Source organism: Mercenaria mercenaria, chromosome 18 (genome assembly GCF_021730395.1).
Source record: "Mercenaria mercenaria strain notata chromosome 18, MADL_Memer_1, whole genome shotgun sequence".
Taxonomy (NCBI): Eukaryota; Metazoa; Mollusca; class Bivalvia; order Venerida; family Veneridae; genus Mercenaria; species Mercenaria mercenaria.
Window position 1 is genome coordinate 57966075 of NC_069378.1, and position 19314 is coordinate 57985388.

Consider the following 19314-nt stretch of genomic DNA (forward strand, 5'->3'; position numbering starts at 1 on the left):
AAAATTGGTACATTTAAATTTCACCTTTAAGGAGGTGTGGTGAATTAGGTCAGTTAGTAAACGCTTTAAAAATTAGTCAAAAATACAGCTCTCATAGCTTTGAATTATGCTTATTCATCAATTTTGATTGAATCTTGCTTTATGTTCATCTTTCATTATACAGTCAAATGAAAATTACAATAAACGAAATTGCATTTGTTAAAACTTCCATGGGGCCTCTGAGGTGGAGTAGTCACACTGTTCTAGAATCAATTGCTCCATGATGTGCTTAATTTGAAACACAGCTTAGTTTTTTAGAATTCCTGTAAGAAAGCCATTTGGAATGCCAGTTAAGTCAGTGGTTCTACCCAGTTTTTCATTTGTGCTTGCAGCAATACCTAGGGTCTTCCTTCAGCATCATTAAAGCTAGAAAATTGACATTTGATCTGTATTTGGATGTGACCTAAACTGAACAAATATTTCGAATTTTTAAATTCTCCCATTCGCTGTATGTTGAATCTTGTTTCATTTTCAGAACATTTTCAGAAGAAATTCAAAAATGTTTAGAAGATCCTGACAAACTGGCTGGCCTTTTTCTACGATATGTAAGTATAGTAAACATCCCTATGCCCACTAAGGGAGACGTGTAGTGTCATAAAGCTCTTGTATGTGAGATTGTTAGTGATAGTAGATTTATAGGCCACTTTTAACAGCCTTGCTGTTTGGTTAATCCTTCAGCAATGTGGTTAGAGTGTCCGCCTATGGTTCACAAGGTCCTGGGTTTGGTCACCAGTAAAGGCCTTGGTATTTTCTTCTCAATATTTACTTTAGATTGTTAAGTCATCCTGTCTCAGCTTTAACTTACAAAACAGTTCAGCAGCTTTCAGTGAAGCCACACAGGTGTTTTCTATGAGTAGAAAGAGGTTTTCATCATCCAGGTTCCAAAGTAATACTACTGAATTTTTTAAACCAGTCTAGAATCTGCAACATGTGATTGGTCAGTTCTGAGCACAGTCTGGAAACTGACAAATGGCAATGTTGTATTTCTTAGACTGGTTCACAAATACAAGTTTTATAGCCTATAGCTAAAGCTTATCAATTTTAACAAGCAGCTTGCAATTTTCTGTCACAATTCGTTTAAGGTCATTTTATTTTAAAAACAGATAAAGAAATTAGCTCCAGATTAAATTATTCATTTTTGTTTTGCAAAACCATAGAGGGAAATACATAACACAATAACAGACATATTAACATTTTATATCAGATTTTGACATTTTGTTCATTGACAATTTTTCTGTAACTTTACAAAGAAACAATAGTTTACAAATCTAGATCTCATAAATAAATAACTAAAATTTTGTTGAAATATGTTGTATTCTAGGTTTATGAAAATGATGTTTATGCAAAAGGTGAACTTTAATCAGGTCTTAAATTTGCAATAATCATGTGGGAAATGACAGCAAACAGGAAATGTAGAGATGACAAACTTACAAAGAACTCATGCCTTTACCTTTGAAATTTAGAATAAAATAGAAAAGATGCAAAATATTCGCATAAAGATGTCAAAACTGCATACTTTGAAGGTTATTAATTATCTATGGAAGGCACAGTGATATAGGGGGTGGGACTTCTGATCTGAAAGTTGTAGGTTTGAGTCTCTGTGAGGTCATTATTATTAAGTACAGGTTCTACCGTCTTTTACCAAAGTATGAGTACTGTCAAATAACCTAGGAAGCTCAACAAGTGTAGTAAACGTAGGTCTGTGAATGTTTTGTGCAATAACATAAATAGGTTTAAACATTACATCTGGTAAAATTTCTTTATTTACAAACTTTTCAAACTGTATAAAAAGAATGTTGAAACCAATAAACACATTAACAAAATGCAAGAATTTACAGTGAAACACAGCTTGCTTGCGCCCAGGGCTCATGAAAGTAAAAACAAACTTTCTGATATTTTCTTAGGCCGCTCCAAACCCTGGTTAACTCCAGCATTTTGGTCATCTTGTGACCACAAGTGTTCAGCTTTTTCATTTTCATGAAATAACTGTAACCAAGTAACCATTAATTATATATAATTATATAATAATTATAATATAAATCTAGTGAGTGAGTGAGTGAGTTGGGTTTTACGGCGAATCGACACAAAATGGTCATATATCGCCGAGAAGAAGTCATATTGCGAATGCCAACTGTAAATCATAAACATTTATGTAAAAATGTAAAACGTACCTAAAAACATCCATGTAAAAATGTAAACCACACTGCATAATGTAAAGCATATCTAAAATCATCCACGTAAAAATGTAAAGCATATCTAAAAGCAGTTATGTAAAATGTATATACATATGTAATATAAATCTAGATGCAGAGAGTTCAGTCTCTGGACTAATGTTTGACAGTTTGACACAACTGATATTTCCTTAACCTTTAAGGTAGTTCTGCACGTTTGGATCAAAATGTTTTCTACAATGTAGAATTTGATTAAACTGATTTTTCAAAACTTCAGAATATACCTAGAAAATTAAGCAAGTAAAAAAGATAGGGTCGTGTGCTTGATTTTTTGCTAGACTGATTTGAAAGAATTGGACCTCACGCAATTTTTCATAATGGAAGTCTATGGGAAAAACATAACTTTCATAACATTTTCGTGAATAGAATTATTTCTACAATGTAGAATTTAATGAAACATACCACAAGTGAACTGCACTTTTCACGCTAATTTTAAGACATTATTTTGAAATTTTAACGTGTCAGATGTTTTAATATCATATTCTGACTTTAGAAAGACAGTAACAGTGCCATTGTAATAAATTTACTCATAGGTTACTATTAATTCATAAAATGATTTTCATTTCCGTATGTCGAATCCAGGCTTTATTCCACGTTTTCCGGAAAAATGACGTTACGCCATCACTTCCGGTTTATCAAACGTGCAGAACTACCTTAATTCACGCGTGGAAGCTAAGTTGCTAATAAAAAGTAAGTTGGAAATGGTACAGAATTCAGGAACTGTACTTGGGTTAACTGAGTGTTATTACATAATTACATTACTTGTAAAAGTGATATTGAATGTATATCAAGCATCTAAAAGGTACCTTCAATATCTCTTCAACTCTTCAAGTGAATCGGAATGGAAGTGCATTTGAAAGAAAACAGGACCTCCCGCTTGGCGTCGTATAAAAATTTCTATTATTCTAATGATCCCGTAAAATATTTCAAGGAGTCTTCAAGTGGGTTTAATCAGTCTTTTAAATGAGTGAATTTTCATCAAATTACTTCTAACTTATTTGATTCACTTGCACTTGAAATAGATGTGTATTTATAAAAGCTAAAGTTTTAACATTCCTCAAATTGAATGACGTTGAATGATACTGTAAAGTGTTTGAGATAGTTTATTTCTTGTGTAAATAAATTTACCTAAAATTAAGTTCTAATGTGTTCCGCAGGTAATTATCTTATTTTGAGCGGTTTTCGTCATAGAACTGTTATCTTGTTTTTTGTTTGCACTTGATAAATGCAAAAAAAATAATTCATGATCAACCTTTTATAGTCGCATATTTATTATATAGGTTAATTGTTAAGGTAAAAAATTCAGTTCTGGGTGGCCATAAAGAATTTTACCCAGTCAGTAATGAATTTTCAATTTGATTTTTTTTTTTTTGCTCAGTTATTTTTTTTGCCGCATTTTTGTTTGCAAGAAATCTTCATTTTCATTGGTCATAAATCTTGCGGTGTCAATTTTGATGTCTGTTGCATTGGCCAATGAACTGCTTTTCATCACAGAATAGCAGATTTTTTTCAAAAGTATTGCCTGTTTTGGATATACTACTTTGCTTATGCCAATTGGTCCCTTGCTTATACATATTGGTCCATTGCTTATACATATTGGCTCATTGCTTATACATATTGGTCCATTGCTTATACATATTGGTTCATTGCTTATGCATATTGGTTCATTGCTTATACAATACAATACAATACAAATTTTATTTATTGTCGGTATGGCACAAAACAAATCAACATTAGCTATGAATAGCTATTGACCGACTTATTTAACAAATATATAACAATTGATACACAATTTTAGTATGGTTAAAAAAGCATTTGCACACATATTATTAAAACATCATAATGAACAGCACATTTACATATAAAAAGAAAAGCTGAGGTACTGGTGCTAATCTTGACCGTAGCCTAAAGATGCCTAAGATAAACATCAGATAAAAACTGAAAATAAAAGACAGCACAAGTGTGTTTGATTTACTAAAACACCTATAAGATAGAATTAATATTGGTCCATTGCTTATACATATATAGGTCCATTGCTTATACATATATAGGTCCATTGCTTATACATATTGGTCCATTGCGTATGGCTATTGTTCCATTGCGTATGGCTATTGTTCCATTGTTTATGCCTATTGGTCCCTTGCTTATACATATTGGTCCATTGCTTATGACTATTGGTTCATTGCTTATACATATTGGTCCATTGCATATGGCTGTTGGTCCATTGGTAGATTTGTTGTTGGACTGTATGGTTTACAATGAACCAAGAAAGCTTGGGCAAATGGCAGTTAAATCTCATGTGAGGATTACCTGTGGTCAGATCACCCCTGCAGCTTTAGTGGTCAGTAAGTTTGGTCAGTTGATGCTTGGCTGTCGTAAGGCTCAAGATAGGTTAACCCAAAACTTCTGTCCCACAGAACTCTTGTCTACCTACCCAAGTGACTATAACAAGACCTTCAGTACTTTGATTTCGATCTGATTTAACAGACCTTGTAACTTGAAGAAACATTAACCCAAAAATTTAGTTCCATAAGTCTTGTCTACCTACCCAAGTAACTAACAGGACCTTCAGTACTTTGATTTTGATCTGATTTAACAGACCTTCTACTGTTATTAATAATTTGAAGAAACATTCTTAAGTTTTCCACAGATTTTATGAGTTTTTAACTAGGAGTTTATGGCCTACAGACAGTTTAATTGGACTTTAATTGTTTCTAAGGGTGAATGGTAGTGAAAACTGATTTGAAAATTAATAAGCAAATGTTGAGTTAATTTGGTAACTTGGTGCCTGTCAAGTTTGAGGTAAATGAACTCATAATAAGAAAACATGGGTTTCCTTTAATTTTGAAAGAGCATGGCTTTCATTCAGGTGTTGTAAAAAGCTAATGAAAACATGTGTTTTTATATACCTTGGTAAAACCATTCATTAAAGACCTACTCCAGTCCTACCTTTTAACCTTAAATTTTCACTGAAAAAAGCATGAAAATCTCTACTATGAACAGTGACGCCTGTCAAAATAGAGTCTATTTTATATAAAATTCTATATAAAGTACCTAACTGTTACCTATTGTAATCATGGGTTGCATACACACAATAGAATTCGAATAGCCGCGGAGCAGGGCTTTAAAAGGATGTAATGTACTAACCCAGTTAAAATCACTTGAAGTATAAGCATGGATATCACCTATTCAACTCAAACTACTCTTAGCTTAAGCATGGATATCACCTATTCAACTCAAACTACTCTTAGCTTAAGCATGGATATCACTTGTCCAACTCAAACTACTCTTAGCTTAAGCATGGATATCACCTGTCCAACTCAAACTACTCTTAGGTTAAGCATGGATATCACCTATCCAACTCAAACTACCCTTAGCTTAAGCATGGATATCACCTATCCAACTCAAACTACCCTTAGCTTAAGCATGGATATCACCTATCCAACTCAAACTACCCTTAGACTAAGCATGGATATCACCTATCCAACTCAAACTACCCTTAGGTTAAGCATGGATATCACATATCCAACTCAAACTAGTCTTAGGTTAAGCATGGATATCACCTGTCCAACTCAAACTACTCTTAGGTTAAGTATGGATTTCACCTACCCAGGTCAAACCACTCCTGGTACAAAAATGTGTATCACCATCTCAGTTCAAACCACTGTTAGTATAAGCATGGGCTTAGCATGTATGTAGGTCAAATCTATCTTACTGTAAACATGGCTTTAATCAACTCCGCTTAGATCACTCTTAGCATTAGCGTGGGTTTCACCTACTCAGTTCAAATCACTTTGTAAGTATGGTTTTTACCAACCAAAGTCAAATCACTTTTAGTAAAAGCATGGATTTTACCTACAGGGCTCAAATCACTTTGTAGGCATGTGTTTCACCTAAGTATGGGTTTTACCTACTTTGCTCAAATCACTTTGTAGGCATGTGTTTCACCTAAGTATGGGTTTTACCTACTTGGCTCAAATCACTTTTTGTAAGCAAGGGTTTCACCTACCTAGGTCAAATCGCTCTTTTTGTAAGTATGGGTTTCACCTACCTAGGTCAGATACCTCTTTTGTATGGGTTTTACCTACCCAGTTCAAATCTTTCTTAGTAAAAGCATGGGTTTTCCTCAAATAACTTTTAGTTTAAGCATGATTCAGATCTTACCTCTACTAGGTCAGATCAGACTTAGTAAAAGTATGGGTTTTACCTACCCAGATCAGCATGCATTTACCTATCCAGGTCAGATCAGACAGAGTATAAGCATGCATTTACCTACCCAGGTCAGATCACTGGTAGTAAAAGCATGCATTTACCTACCCAGATCAGATCAGACTTAGTAAAAGCATGCATTTACCTACCCAGGTCAGATCAGACTTAGTAAAAGCATGCATTTACCTACCCAGATCAGATCAGACTTAGTAAAAGCATGCATTTACCTACCAAGATCAGATCAGACTTAGTAAAAGCATGCATTTACCTACCCAGGTCAGATCAGACTTAGTAAAAGCATGCATTTACCTACACAGATCAGATCAAACTTAGTAAAAGCATGGATTTACCCTAGCCAAATCACTGTAGTAATGACATGAATTGTCTCTGGTCAGATCACTCCTGTGGAAAGCAAAATATAACATTTCTTGGCAGTGAGCAAACAGGATCTAAAATACAAAATATAGTAGTCAAGAGTGTAATGTTGTTGCCAATTTCTCTTGTAAAAATTGTCAGTGGAATTTTATCAAAATATGAGGTATTTGCAGGGTATTGTGAAAAAATCAAATTGGAATGATAAATTGTAAAAATATAATTCATTATAGAGAGATCTGCACTATAGAGCCGGAACTTTTAGCAGAAGTGCATTAAAGCAGCTTGCCAGCAGATAGGCTGCAAATCATTTAATTGAGAGGGTAATTTTAATGTTATACCTAAAAAAATAAGACAGTTGAAGAATCTGTGTACAGTTAATTTTAAAAAGTTTTTTGCTCTTTTATTACATGTTATTCAGTAAATTATTTAAGAATATTAGATTGAAGTAGCCTCTTTTTATTAAACATTTTTACAGTGAGTTACCGTATTTTGTTGTGTATAGGTCGCACTTTTTCTACACATTTTGCTGCCTAAAAAAGTTCCTGCGACCTATACGACAGAACATTGCCAGCATAATTTTTTGGGTCAGTTTTCTGACCGTAGCTCTCGTAAAATTACGTGCACCTGTTACATACGAACAAAATTGATAAAAAATATCTATATCGGCAGCTTTACAACCAATAGCGATTATTTTCAATAAAATATATCGTAAATAACCCTTGAAGACTATTAAAATTAAGAATTACTTTAATTCAATAATGTTTTTGCTGTTTGAATTACGTTTGTTTCTACTTTCGTTTTAATGGATGCCATTGACAGTACTCCGGGTTGGATAAAATCCGGACAGATCCGTCCTCAATTATAAAACATTGTTTATATTAATTCTTAGTGTAATAAAAAACTTGAAAGATATCTTTTTTTTTACTTTTAAATTTTTAAATAAAAGAAAAAAAAACATCCAAAAAGATATTTTGTTAATCTTTTTACTCAGAACGTGGTTAATTACATGACGCGGAAAGGTGTTATAATTACTGTGCAAACAGTTCACACTTAAACTTGCATAATTGCAGAATGTAAACACAAACCGACTGCTGCCAATCAGTGTCAAAAAGCCGCTTTTCTTTGATTCTAGATAGTCTGTTACCAATACTACCATTGGTATGAAACGGTTGGGATCGAAAATAACACTGTGCGATTTCCACCAATCAGATTCTGATAATGATTCAGTCCGCGGTATCAATATGGCCACCGCCATAACTTTTTTGCCGGTAAAATCCGAAATTTAACTGCGACTAATATGCTTTAACAACACAGTATTTACCCTGAGGGGTACCAAATGTTTAAAGACTCTATAGTTCTCACTATGTTTTATTAATGTTTCGGCCATAAGGTCTTATGGCCGAAACATTAATAAAACTGAGTTAATAAAACTGAGTGAGAACTATAGAGTCTTAAATATGCTTTAATTTTCCGGCCATTTCCAGGGCAAAAATTAGATGCGAACTATCCATTACCGCGACCTATACGCACCAAAATACGGTACCAAGTATTTGAGTGAAATACCCTCTTTTTATTCCATTTTTTTTTTTGCACTTAAATACTTGAAATTTTAGAGCAAAAAATCTATTTAAGTAATTTTCAAGTGAAAAATATATTTGATAATTTTCACTGTGAAATTACTAGATGTCATTTTGCAAAAGGAGGCACATTTAAGCCCTCTACAGACGGTAGGTTTTTGTTGTACAACACTAATTATCTCAAAGATGTACAATTTTGAAATTGTACATTTTTCACATACAGACAGTATTCAATTCCCATATAAATCACAGAGATTTACCTAGTAAACATAGTGCACCAAGTACTGAAAAGAATGTAACCATTAATAATAAAAAATAATATTCATCTTTTTATGTCCCATGAATATGATTACGCATGACACAAATGAGCCACGCCATGAGAAAACCAACATAGTGGCTTTGCGACCAGCAGCATGGATGCAGACCAGCCTGTGCATCCGCGCAGTCTGGCCAGGATCAATGATGTTTGCTTTCAAAGTCTATTGCAATTAGAGAAACCGTTAGCGAACATCATGGACCAGACTGCGCGGATGGTGGTCGGAAACGCACTATGTTGGTTTTCTCATGGCGCGGCTCAAATCATTTAACTTTTCAGTGTCATCCTTTTTCCATTATGCATTAGAAGCCATTTTATATTCAGATTTGTGTTTATTTTTTGGGCAGTTGTTTCTGGAATTTCATTCACTTGCCTCTTATCAACTAATTATTTACCAATTTGTTGCTTGTCAACGTGGGTGGTACGTAAGGCAAAACTTACGAAATAGAACATGTCCTAATCTGTAAGTCAAGACTTAAGATTTACGAAATCAAGGAATAGCATCATACACACGATAATATTTGGCTGTACATCTTGAATTTAATTGGTGTTGTACAACAAAAACCTACCGTCTGTAGAGGGCTTTAGTCAGGGAACTAAGTTTTAAATTTTGTTAATAATTATAACCATAGACAAGGCTTATGATCAATCAATGTACTAAATTACGCACTAGATTTATGACATAAAAAAAAAATATTTTTATTTGGTAAAAAGGGATAGGGAGTGGGGCAATTTCTTAAGCTTATGGGGTCAGTACAGTAATAATGATGTTTTCACTTCTATTGTTATTTTCTCAAATATAAGCTATAGAATCTGATGTTATTTGAAAATATTTGTCAAGAAGATATTCAAGTTTTCACCCAATATCTGAGCAAGTTGCTTTAAATATGTTTCTCCACGGACAGGCATGCTGCTTTGATAGGTGACTGAGTTCTGGAAATATCTGGTATCACTGAATTATTTTGCTATACTATATATAATTAGATATAATTTCAAGTAGTAAGATGTACCTTAATGTTTTATTAAGTTTCTTTTAATACCACTTAACTTTCTAAAAGCTATCTGTAGAAGCCTCTCAGTTGCTTAGATTCTCAAATTGAAGAGTTTAGGAGTAGAAAAAAAGATCTAATGCTCTCGGGCAATTTTTATGAGTCATGCAGTTTTCATTACCTTTAGTTAAAGGTTGATTGAATTCATTAATTGCAATTTTTGAACAGAGGTGTAGTCATCTCACAATATTAGTCTGCAGTACCAATGTATGTCAGGGGCGTTTCTCAAAATTAGTCATTGTTGGAAACTATGAGTAAAGTAAATCTTTCTCAGGTTTGGCATTGGTGGAGTCTATTAGTAAAGTAAATATTTCTCAAATTTGACATTGATGGAGTCTATAAGTAAAGTAAATATATCTCAAATTTGGTATTGTTTGAGACTGCAAGTAAAGTAAATATTTCTCAAATTTGGCATTGTTAGATAATATAAGTCAAATAAATATTTCTCAAATTAGACATTGTTGAAGACTATAAATTTAAGTAAATATTTCTCAAATTAGGCATTGGTGGAGATTATAAGTAAAGTAAATATTTCTTAAATTTGGCATTGTTTGAGACTGCAAGTAAAGTGAATATTTCTCAAATTAGACATTGATGGAGACTGTAAGTAAATATTTCTCAAATAAGGCAATTTGATGGAGACAGTAATTAAAGTAAATATTTCTCAAATTAGACAAAGGTGAAGGCTGTAAGTAATACATAGATAGACAGGCTTTAAGTAATATATAAGGTAAGACAAATTGTAAGTTGAATCATGCTGAGGGTATAAGTAAAGCAAACATCCTAGGACATATGTGTACGGAAGAATTTGGAAGCCATAAAACATTTAGGTTTTATTCAGTTTTTTGTAGGAGCTAGTCGTCTGGGATCAACTGAATTAAGTTTTTTTTTTTTTGGTCATTTGTCCGAAATCTTTAGACAGAATAAAAGTTCCCATTTTCAAACTCTCCACAAATTGTGTAATACCTAAAGGGAGCTTTGGCAGTGTGACATGAGGTATATAACTGGGCGTCATAGCCCTGGGAACATCTTTAGATAGATTCAGATGTTTTTCCTTTAAAATTACATTCAATTTTTAGCCCACCATCATGATGATGGTGGGCTATTAAAATCACTCTGCGTCCGTGGTCCGTCCGTCCGTCATTCCGTCCGTCCGTCCGTCCGTTCGTCCGTTAACAATTTCTCGTTATCGCATCTCCTCAGAAACTACTGGGGGGATTTTGACCAAACTTTGTCAGAATGATGTATTGGTACCCTAGTTGTGTCCCCCTGAAAAACAGACTGGTTCAACAATTTATGAGTGAGTTATGGCCCTTTGTTTATTTCTATAATTTATATAGATTTATATAGGGAAAAACTTTGAAAACCTTCTTGTCCAAAACCACAGAGCCTAGGGCTTTGATATTTAGTATGAAGCATCATCTAGTGGTCCTCTACCAAGATGATTCAAATTATTTCTCTGGGGTCAAATATGGCCCCGCCCTGGGGGTCACATGGTTTATATAGACTTATATAGGGAAAAACTTTGAATAACCTCTTGTCCAAAACCACAGGGCCTAGGGCTTTGATATTTTGTATGTGACATCATCTAGTGGTCTTCAACTAAGATTGTTCAAATTATACCCCTAGGGTCAAATATGGCCCCGCCCTGGGGGTCATATGGTTTACATAGACTTATATAGGGAAAAACTTTGAAAATCTTCTTGTCCAAACCACAAAGCCTAGGGCTTTGATACTTGTAATGTAGCATCATCTAGTGGTTCTCTACCAAGTTTGTTCAAATTATCCTCCTAGGGTTAAATATGGCCCCGCCCCGGGGGTCACATGGTTCATATAGACTTATATAGGGAAAAGCTTTTAAAATGTTCTTGTCAGTAACTACAACATTCAAACTTGGACCACATGTATATTTTTGAGGGCAAGATGAACCTTGACATGAGTTGACCTTGATTTTGACCTAGTGACCTACTTTCACATTTCTGTAGCTACAGCCTTCAAATTTGGACCACATGCATAATTTTGTGCACTGGAAAAAACTTTGACCTTTATTTTGACCTAGTGACCTACTTTCACATTTTTGAAGGTACAGGCATCAAATTTGGACCATATGCATAGTTTCCTGTTTCAAATGAAATTTGACATTGACTTTGACCTAGTGACCTACTTTCACATTTCTCAAGCTACAGCCTTCAAATTTGGACTACATGCATAGTTTTGTGTACCGAAAAAAACTTTGACCTTGACATTGACCTAGTGACCTACTTTCACATTTTTGAAGGTACAGGCTTCAAATTTGGACCACATGCATAGTTTTGTATTCTGAAATAAAATTTGACCTTGATTTTGACCTAGTGACCTACTTTTACATTTCTCAAGCTACAGCCTTCAAATTTGGACCACTTGCATAGTTTTGTGTACTGAAATGACCTTTGACCTTTACATTGACCTAGTGACCTACTTTCACATTTTAAGGTACAGGCTTCAAATTTGGACCACATGCATAGTTTTGTATTCCGAAATAAAATTTGACCTTGATTTTGACCTAGTGACCTACTTTTACATTTCTCAAGCTACAGCCTTCAGATTTGGACCACATGCATAGTTTTGTGTACCGAAACAAACTTTGACCTTTTCATTGACCTAGTAACCTACTTTCACATTTTTGAAGGTACAGGCTTCAAATTTGGACCACATGCATAGTTTTGTATTCCGAAGTAAAATTTGACTTTGATTTTGACCTAGTGACCTACTTTTACATTTCTCAAGCTACAGCCTTCAAATTTGGACCACTTGCATAGATTTGTGTTGTGTACGGAAATGAAATTTGACCTTGAGCTAGTCAGTAAGTCTTGAAATTTGGAACACTCAAAAATGGCACATTGGTGGGCGCCAAGATCACTCTGTGATCTCTTGTTTCTGTAAAATGTAAAGATCTATACTACAACAAGGTTTATTGTTCCTGAGCTCTCAAACAAAAAAATAATTCCAATTCAGCCTCGGATAATCTGAGAGGGTTTTAGTTTGGTATAAGATCTTTGTTTGTGCAGTCTTTTTTGTTATTGCTTATAAAACATCTTGTCTACATTTTGCCTGCAACATGTGCAGAAAATGAGCATTTTCTTACCCTAGCTTGTTTTATAGGCAATTAAATCAAATTGATTGCATATGAAACTCTTTAGGTTGATTGAAAACAAAACTACAAACAAGAAACACCTTGGTTTGGCAGGAATGGTAAATCTTTTAAGAGAAATAATGCACATTACTCTTGAACTGTCTGTATAATTGTATAATAGATGTGATAGTGAATGGGGTTCAATGTCTCATAAATTATCCTTGCTTTCAGACTGCAACTTTTAATGATTTCCTATTAGTGCAAATTGGAAAAATTAGAAACATCCCAAGGTAAAATTCATTTAGGTGTTTTAAAATAAACACCCAGTAATACAAAATTTAATGTTTCAAAGAAACATAATTATATATCCTTCAATACAATGTAAGAAAATCTAAATATCCCTTCATTCATTGGAGTAACTTTAGGTATATTCTACAGGAAACCTAAAACATTCCTACATTAAAGCCTTGCATTCACAGATGACCTTTTAAAAAATCCAAAGTATGACTATATACAGTCATTTAGAAACCCAAGATATCTTTGGAAACACAGTTAGAAAAATGCAAATGTATTCTTATGAAGTTATGATATCTGTAGAAACATACAGAAAATCTAAATAAGTCCTTCAGTATATCTATGGAAAAGTTTAGGTACATTATCTGAGAAACGCAAGTTATCCTTGGAAACATAATCATAAGAGAATCTCTGGATATCCTTTGAATCCTCAGTTGCCGGGTAGTTAAGGATTTTGACTTTGACTCGATTCTTCTCTGTTGCTGTTCAGGTTTGAGCCTTGCTTAAGTATCACATTCAATATTTGTAAAGGTGGCTTGCAGAAAGTCCACTGTGAGTTTTACCCAGTTGTTGGCTTATGCCTGAAAAATATCTAGGAAGGGTCATCAGCCATTATGATATACAAACAAATTTGGAAGAAAACCAACTACATCCTTAGAAATATTGTCAGATAGAGGAAATTTCATTATTTGAAGATGACAGTTTCAAGAAATGGTGTTTTTGTGTATTTTTCAGGAACGAAGACTTGCGATGTATATAAAGTATTGTGAAAACAAGCCAAAGTCAGAATATATTGTATCAGAATATATAGACACCTTCTTTGAGGTAAGTGTACTGCATGAAAACACCCGAGGTTGACGTTTTATTCTGTATTGGAGTCATGATCATCTTTCTCTCTATCTGTCCATTTGTCAGTCTATTGATCTGTCATTCCTTCCTGGAAGATCAAAACCGTTCAACTTTTACCCTGCTAAATTTCTAAAATGAATTAGTCCATCATTCAATTTGGGCAGTACCATTTATTAAAGAAAAGGGTGTTCACTGGAATAGCAAACAGTGCAGGCCATGATCAGCAGGCTGATTTTGGTCTGCACTGTTCGCAAAGGCAGAATCACTTGCCGCAAGCAGGCTCAAGGTTAATGGGTTTCTGAAATGTTCACTATCATAATAACAACAATCCAGGTCACTAGATCAAAGGTTAAGGTCACACACTAAGGTCAGAGATCAAATAGCTTGTTTGAATGGCTGTTTGAAAGCTTAAAAACCACTGGAAAGATTTTCATAGTTGTTTTTGAAATTTCCAGTTTTGATGGATTAATATAAAACTTACAAAGTATCTTAGTTCTTAGTTGGCACAATTACAACAAAAAAACATGTTTTTTCTTACATCGGAACTTCACAAGTAGGTTAAAAAAATTCTTCCTGTAACACATGGCGACCTTTAGAATTTTGAAATCATGCAAAAAGAATCATGAAAAACTCTGTTACAGACATTGTGGAACAGCCAGTATAAATGTGTTCTTTTATACAGACACTTTTTACTGCTCAAAGGAATTACATGTATGCACAATGAATTCCAGAGCTCTTTGATACAGAATGAAGGCAGGTTGTGGAATAAATACAAAACAATGAGATTAATTACCTATTACTTCATTAAAGTCTGTACAGGTATATAGGTAAATGATCTCCTCAGGGGGAAGGCTATTGTAACTGCTTTCATGTTTAAATATAGTTACAACAGTTTTATTCTGAAGTTACAAAATACCACGCAAATCTGTAGCTATTTGTATTCCCCCTTTGAAACTGGGTTAAGGATGTTTTTGTTTTGTTTGTCGAGAATGACAGAAATAAGTGAGACTGGATATAAACAAAATTGAACGGGTCAACAAATCAAAATTTTTAAAGATATTTGACTGACCAGTGATAGGTTGCTAACATGCATGTACTTATCATGTTATACCATATTTCAACATGGTTCAGTTTATTTGTCATTTGAATAAAGAAGGAAGTAGATAATTGTTTATTCTGTATTGAACAACAGTTGAGGCGTGGATCCCATACTAACTTTTACCCTGCTGGCTTCAAGTGATTCTGCCTTCGTGACAGTGCAGGTTGATCTTGGTCTACACTGTTAGCTATTCAGTCAGTAAATTTTCAGTGAACGCCCCTTTGAATGATAAGTAGTGCTGCCCAAAATAAACAATGGACCAGTCCATTTTAGAAATTTAGCAGGCTAAAAGTTAAATATTCATTGCCTCTAAATAAAATATGCCTGAAACTTGGCATGGTGCTCCACCAATAATGTGAAACTTGTAAATGGCAGGAAAAAAGTCCGTAATTTTCATGTTTAATACATCATTTTGTACGATAAAAGAAAAATTAACATCCTACAGTTTGATGTCCTGAATATCTATCATTTTCAGATTTTTGTTGAATTATCTTGACATAATGTTAGTTCATTTTGTTGCTAAGCAATAAATCTGGGAATTTTTTTGTTGAAATAAATTTGCAATAGATAAATTTGAAGTAGAATGTTTCTGCACTTTATGATTATATGAAAATAGAATGAGATAATTATATAAAAATGCAGTTACTGCAAACTTTCATGCAGGCCGTTCTTTTCCTACTGTAAAATTATTTCATATTTCTACTTAAGAAATAAGTTCCCAATCGTGGTTTATCGTAGATTCTAACACAATCCAATTCATTTTCCTATTAAACAAAGAAGACAGAAAACAGTGAATTATTATACAACAAATCACTGTTCTGACATCACATTGGTAACGTGTTAGAATCGAAATAATATATCACATTTAGTGATTTGCTCTTGAATAAATCATTGTCGTTCAGATGCATATTATTATATCACCCGGGCTGCGCCCTCATGATATAATTCCTTCGCATCTGAACTCCAAACAATGATTTATTCAAAGACAGATCACTGGATAAGATATATTATTTCTTAAATAATCAGTGTTTTGAGTTCTTATTTGTAAAAATATATCATGAAGGTCATAGGCCCGAGTGATATATTTTTTCGCATAAGAACGAAAAACTCAGATTATTCTACGATTAATCACACTTGGGAATTTATTATTTCGATTCTAACACGACATACTAGTATCAACAGTGTTAAAATTAAATGGTAACTACTTTTTATGACCGTGCTACGATCGGATGACGTCACTGCATGTGCATAGGTTATCACAAAATAACTGTTGACTGATATTCTTCTATGTGTATAGGTCATTTGCTGGTTGTGTTAGAATTATGTCTCCCACCACACAGTGGTGTGGGAGACATATTGATTTACTCCAGTCTGTGTGTGTGTGTGTCTGTCTGTCTGTCTGTCTGTCTGTCTGTCTGTCTGTCTGTCACAAAGCTTGTCCGCACTCTTAAGTCGAACATTTTTCTTCTGATCTTCACCAAACTTAAAAAAAAATGTGTCTGCCAATAAGTGCTCAGCCAAGTTCGATAACTAGCCAAATCGGCCTAGGCATTTTGGAATTATGGCCCTTGAATTACCAAAAACACTCAGATTTCTTGAGCGGTTTTGCCCCCAAACCGGCGCCTATACTACTAGTAGTATAGGCGTCCTTTTGGTGTCAAGAAAGCGCATACACATGTGGATTAAGTAAACAGTATATAAAGACTGACTTACTATTTAGATGATTAAGCAGTTGTGGGAGACTTGCGCTTTTCTCAAAAGCCTCTCTAGTTTTCCTTGACTTACTGCTGGTTTGGAGTTTATAAAACCAGTTTGGAGACCTTAGTTACAGTGTGTGTAAATAGAAGTTGCAAAGTGGAGGGTGGTCTATGACTGTATCTATATTTAGAACTTGACTTACTACAGGAATAGTAGGCGAGGTTTCAGACCACTTAGCGGGGGAAATCCCTCTCCCCCAGGCCTTCATGAAACCCCCTTATTGTATTTTCACATTCTTTGTTCTTAATACTGCACAAAAACAATGTGACCTAATTTATTTTCATTCTTTTTCAGGAAATCCGACAAAAATTGGGTCACAGATTAAATCTGGCAGACCTTCTCATCAAACCTGTACAAAGAATTATGAAATATCAACTCATTTTGAAGGTAAGTATCTATCAATGGGTTCGTACCAGAAGGTAGTAAGTGCCTTCTTTATTTATAATGTACTTAGTACCTTTTGTCTCTAAACTTTTGCTATGTAAAGGAGTAAAGTCAAAAACTGTCAATTCAGCTTCCGTGAAATGGGGGCCTAATTTACATGGATTTCATGGAGTTAACCCGCCCGCTTAGCTCAGTAGGGAGAGCACTGGTCTACGGATCACAGGGTCGCGAGTTCGATCCCCGGCGGGGTGTATGTTCTTCGTGACGATTTGATAAAAGACATTGTGTCTGAAATCATTCGTCCTCCACCGCTGATAATTCATGTGGGGAAGTTGGCAGTTACTTGTGGAGAACAGGTTCGTACTGGTACAGAATCCAGGAACACTGGTTAGGTTAATGTTACATGACTGAATTACTGTACGAGCTGCTGTATTGATCGGTAATAATTTGCTGGAAATAAAGAAATAACAAACAGTCTGTTTTAGTTGCAATTTATTTGAGCATCCTTGAAAGATAATGATTTTAATGATCAAACACCTACCACCTGGAACCGCGAAATTTTGTATTTTGCCTAATTATATATACGCTACTTATTAATTAAATTTACAAATACAAAAAATTTAAACTCACAAATAAAATCAACTTTACCATATATCATCAGAGGTTCTGTTCTGTACGTGTTTTTGGACCCGCCCAATAAAACGCTCTTCAAGAGGAGGTTAAAAAAGCACAGCCCAAAATGTAAACACATGACAGTTGACAAAATTGTCCGATGTTCGCCGATATTTTCGGGTTTTCAAGCTGGAAAAAAATGTTTGAAGCTCTACTTTGGTATATATTACGCATCCCTTTGAGAAAATGAAAAAAAAATCGTAAAAAAACTGTGTCATATATTCGAGTTTTTACGGTATCCCTGTGTAATGTATATTGTTCGATGGCATGAACTATGGATAACTTGAACATTTCTGTCAGTCCTAACAAAGTTTGACTCGAGTGGTTTTTAGAGCTTGGTAAGTACTCTTTCAGTCAAGGTCTATCTGTATTTTCTCTTCTTGTTTTCAGGATATTTTAAAGTGCACAGAACGTGCAGGATTAGATGCAGCTCAACTTCGACGTGCTTATAATGTGATGTGTGTAGTTCCTAAGGACGCCAACGATATGATGCAGTTTGGTAAACTACAAGGATACACTGTACGATTTCTTTTCTTCATTTAAAAGTCTTTTTCACGTTATCTAGACATTAAAATGCTAAATTAGACGTCTCTTCTATATTTTAAATATTGTTGAAAGTGGATTTCAGTCTGTCTTAATCAAATCAAAAAGCTTGAAGTTTAATCAAATATTTTTTTAAGCAGGCCTGTTTTGGATAAGAAAAGATGTGATAATAGACCCCATTGTGGTTTGAATTATGACCTTTAGGTTAAGTTACACCACCTTTAATAAAATCATTGAAATGTTTAAAATTATATGCATGTGAAAAAAACAAAAAACATTAACATTCGAAGTGAAACTTTATTGTGACACCTAACATTAAATTATTTGAAAATTATCAAAATTGAAATTAAGACAGATTTTATATGAATGCAGTTCTTGTTCTGGTTGAAATTTCCATGAATTTGATTTGAATGAGAGCCTTATTTTAAAATTTAATATATATCATGAATTTTGAAGGTCAATTTTCCAATTATCATAATAGGCAAATAGAAATAATGAAATTGTCTAATGCTGTTAATTTTGATGGAACACCTCTTTTTAACATCGGTTCTAATGTAGTTTTATTATGTGCTTGAATATCACTATCTGTAGATTGTCTGGAACAAATGTATACATTCAGAATGATAACTTGGCATTTGTTTTTAGCTCGACTATTCATAGAATAGTGAGCTATTGCACTCGCCCATGCGTCGGCGTCCGCGTCAGCGTCCGCGTCCGCGTCCCGATTTTGGTTAAGGTTTTGTATGTAAGCTGGTATCTCAGTAACCACTTGTGGGAATGGATTGAAACATCACACACTTATTCACT

The 19314-nt window shown here is 34.2% G+C and overlaps 1 protein-coding gene across 4 annotated transcripts in view; it reads left to right on the forward strand.

Moving 5' to 3' along the window:
• Positions 1-19314, forward strand: part of LOC123538436 (kalirin-like) — a 315629-nt gene that overhangs the window by 255603 nt on the left and 40712 nt on the right. For all 4 annotated transcript variants that reach the window (XM_053530236.1, XM_053530237.1, XM_053530238.1 and 1 more), the window contains 4 exons: positions 515-584; positions 13938-14027; positions 17203-17295; positions 18355-18483. In XM_053530236.1, the coding sequence (XP_053386211.1) occupies positions 515-584; positions 13938-14027; positions 17203-17295; positions 18355-18483 (382 nt within the window). The remainder of the gene's footprint in view (positions 1-514; positions 585-13937; positions 14028-17202; positions 17296-18354; positions 18484-19314) is intronic.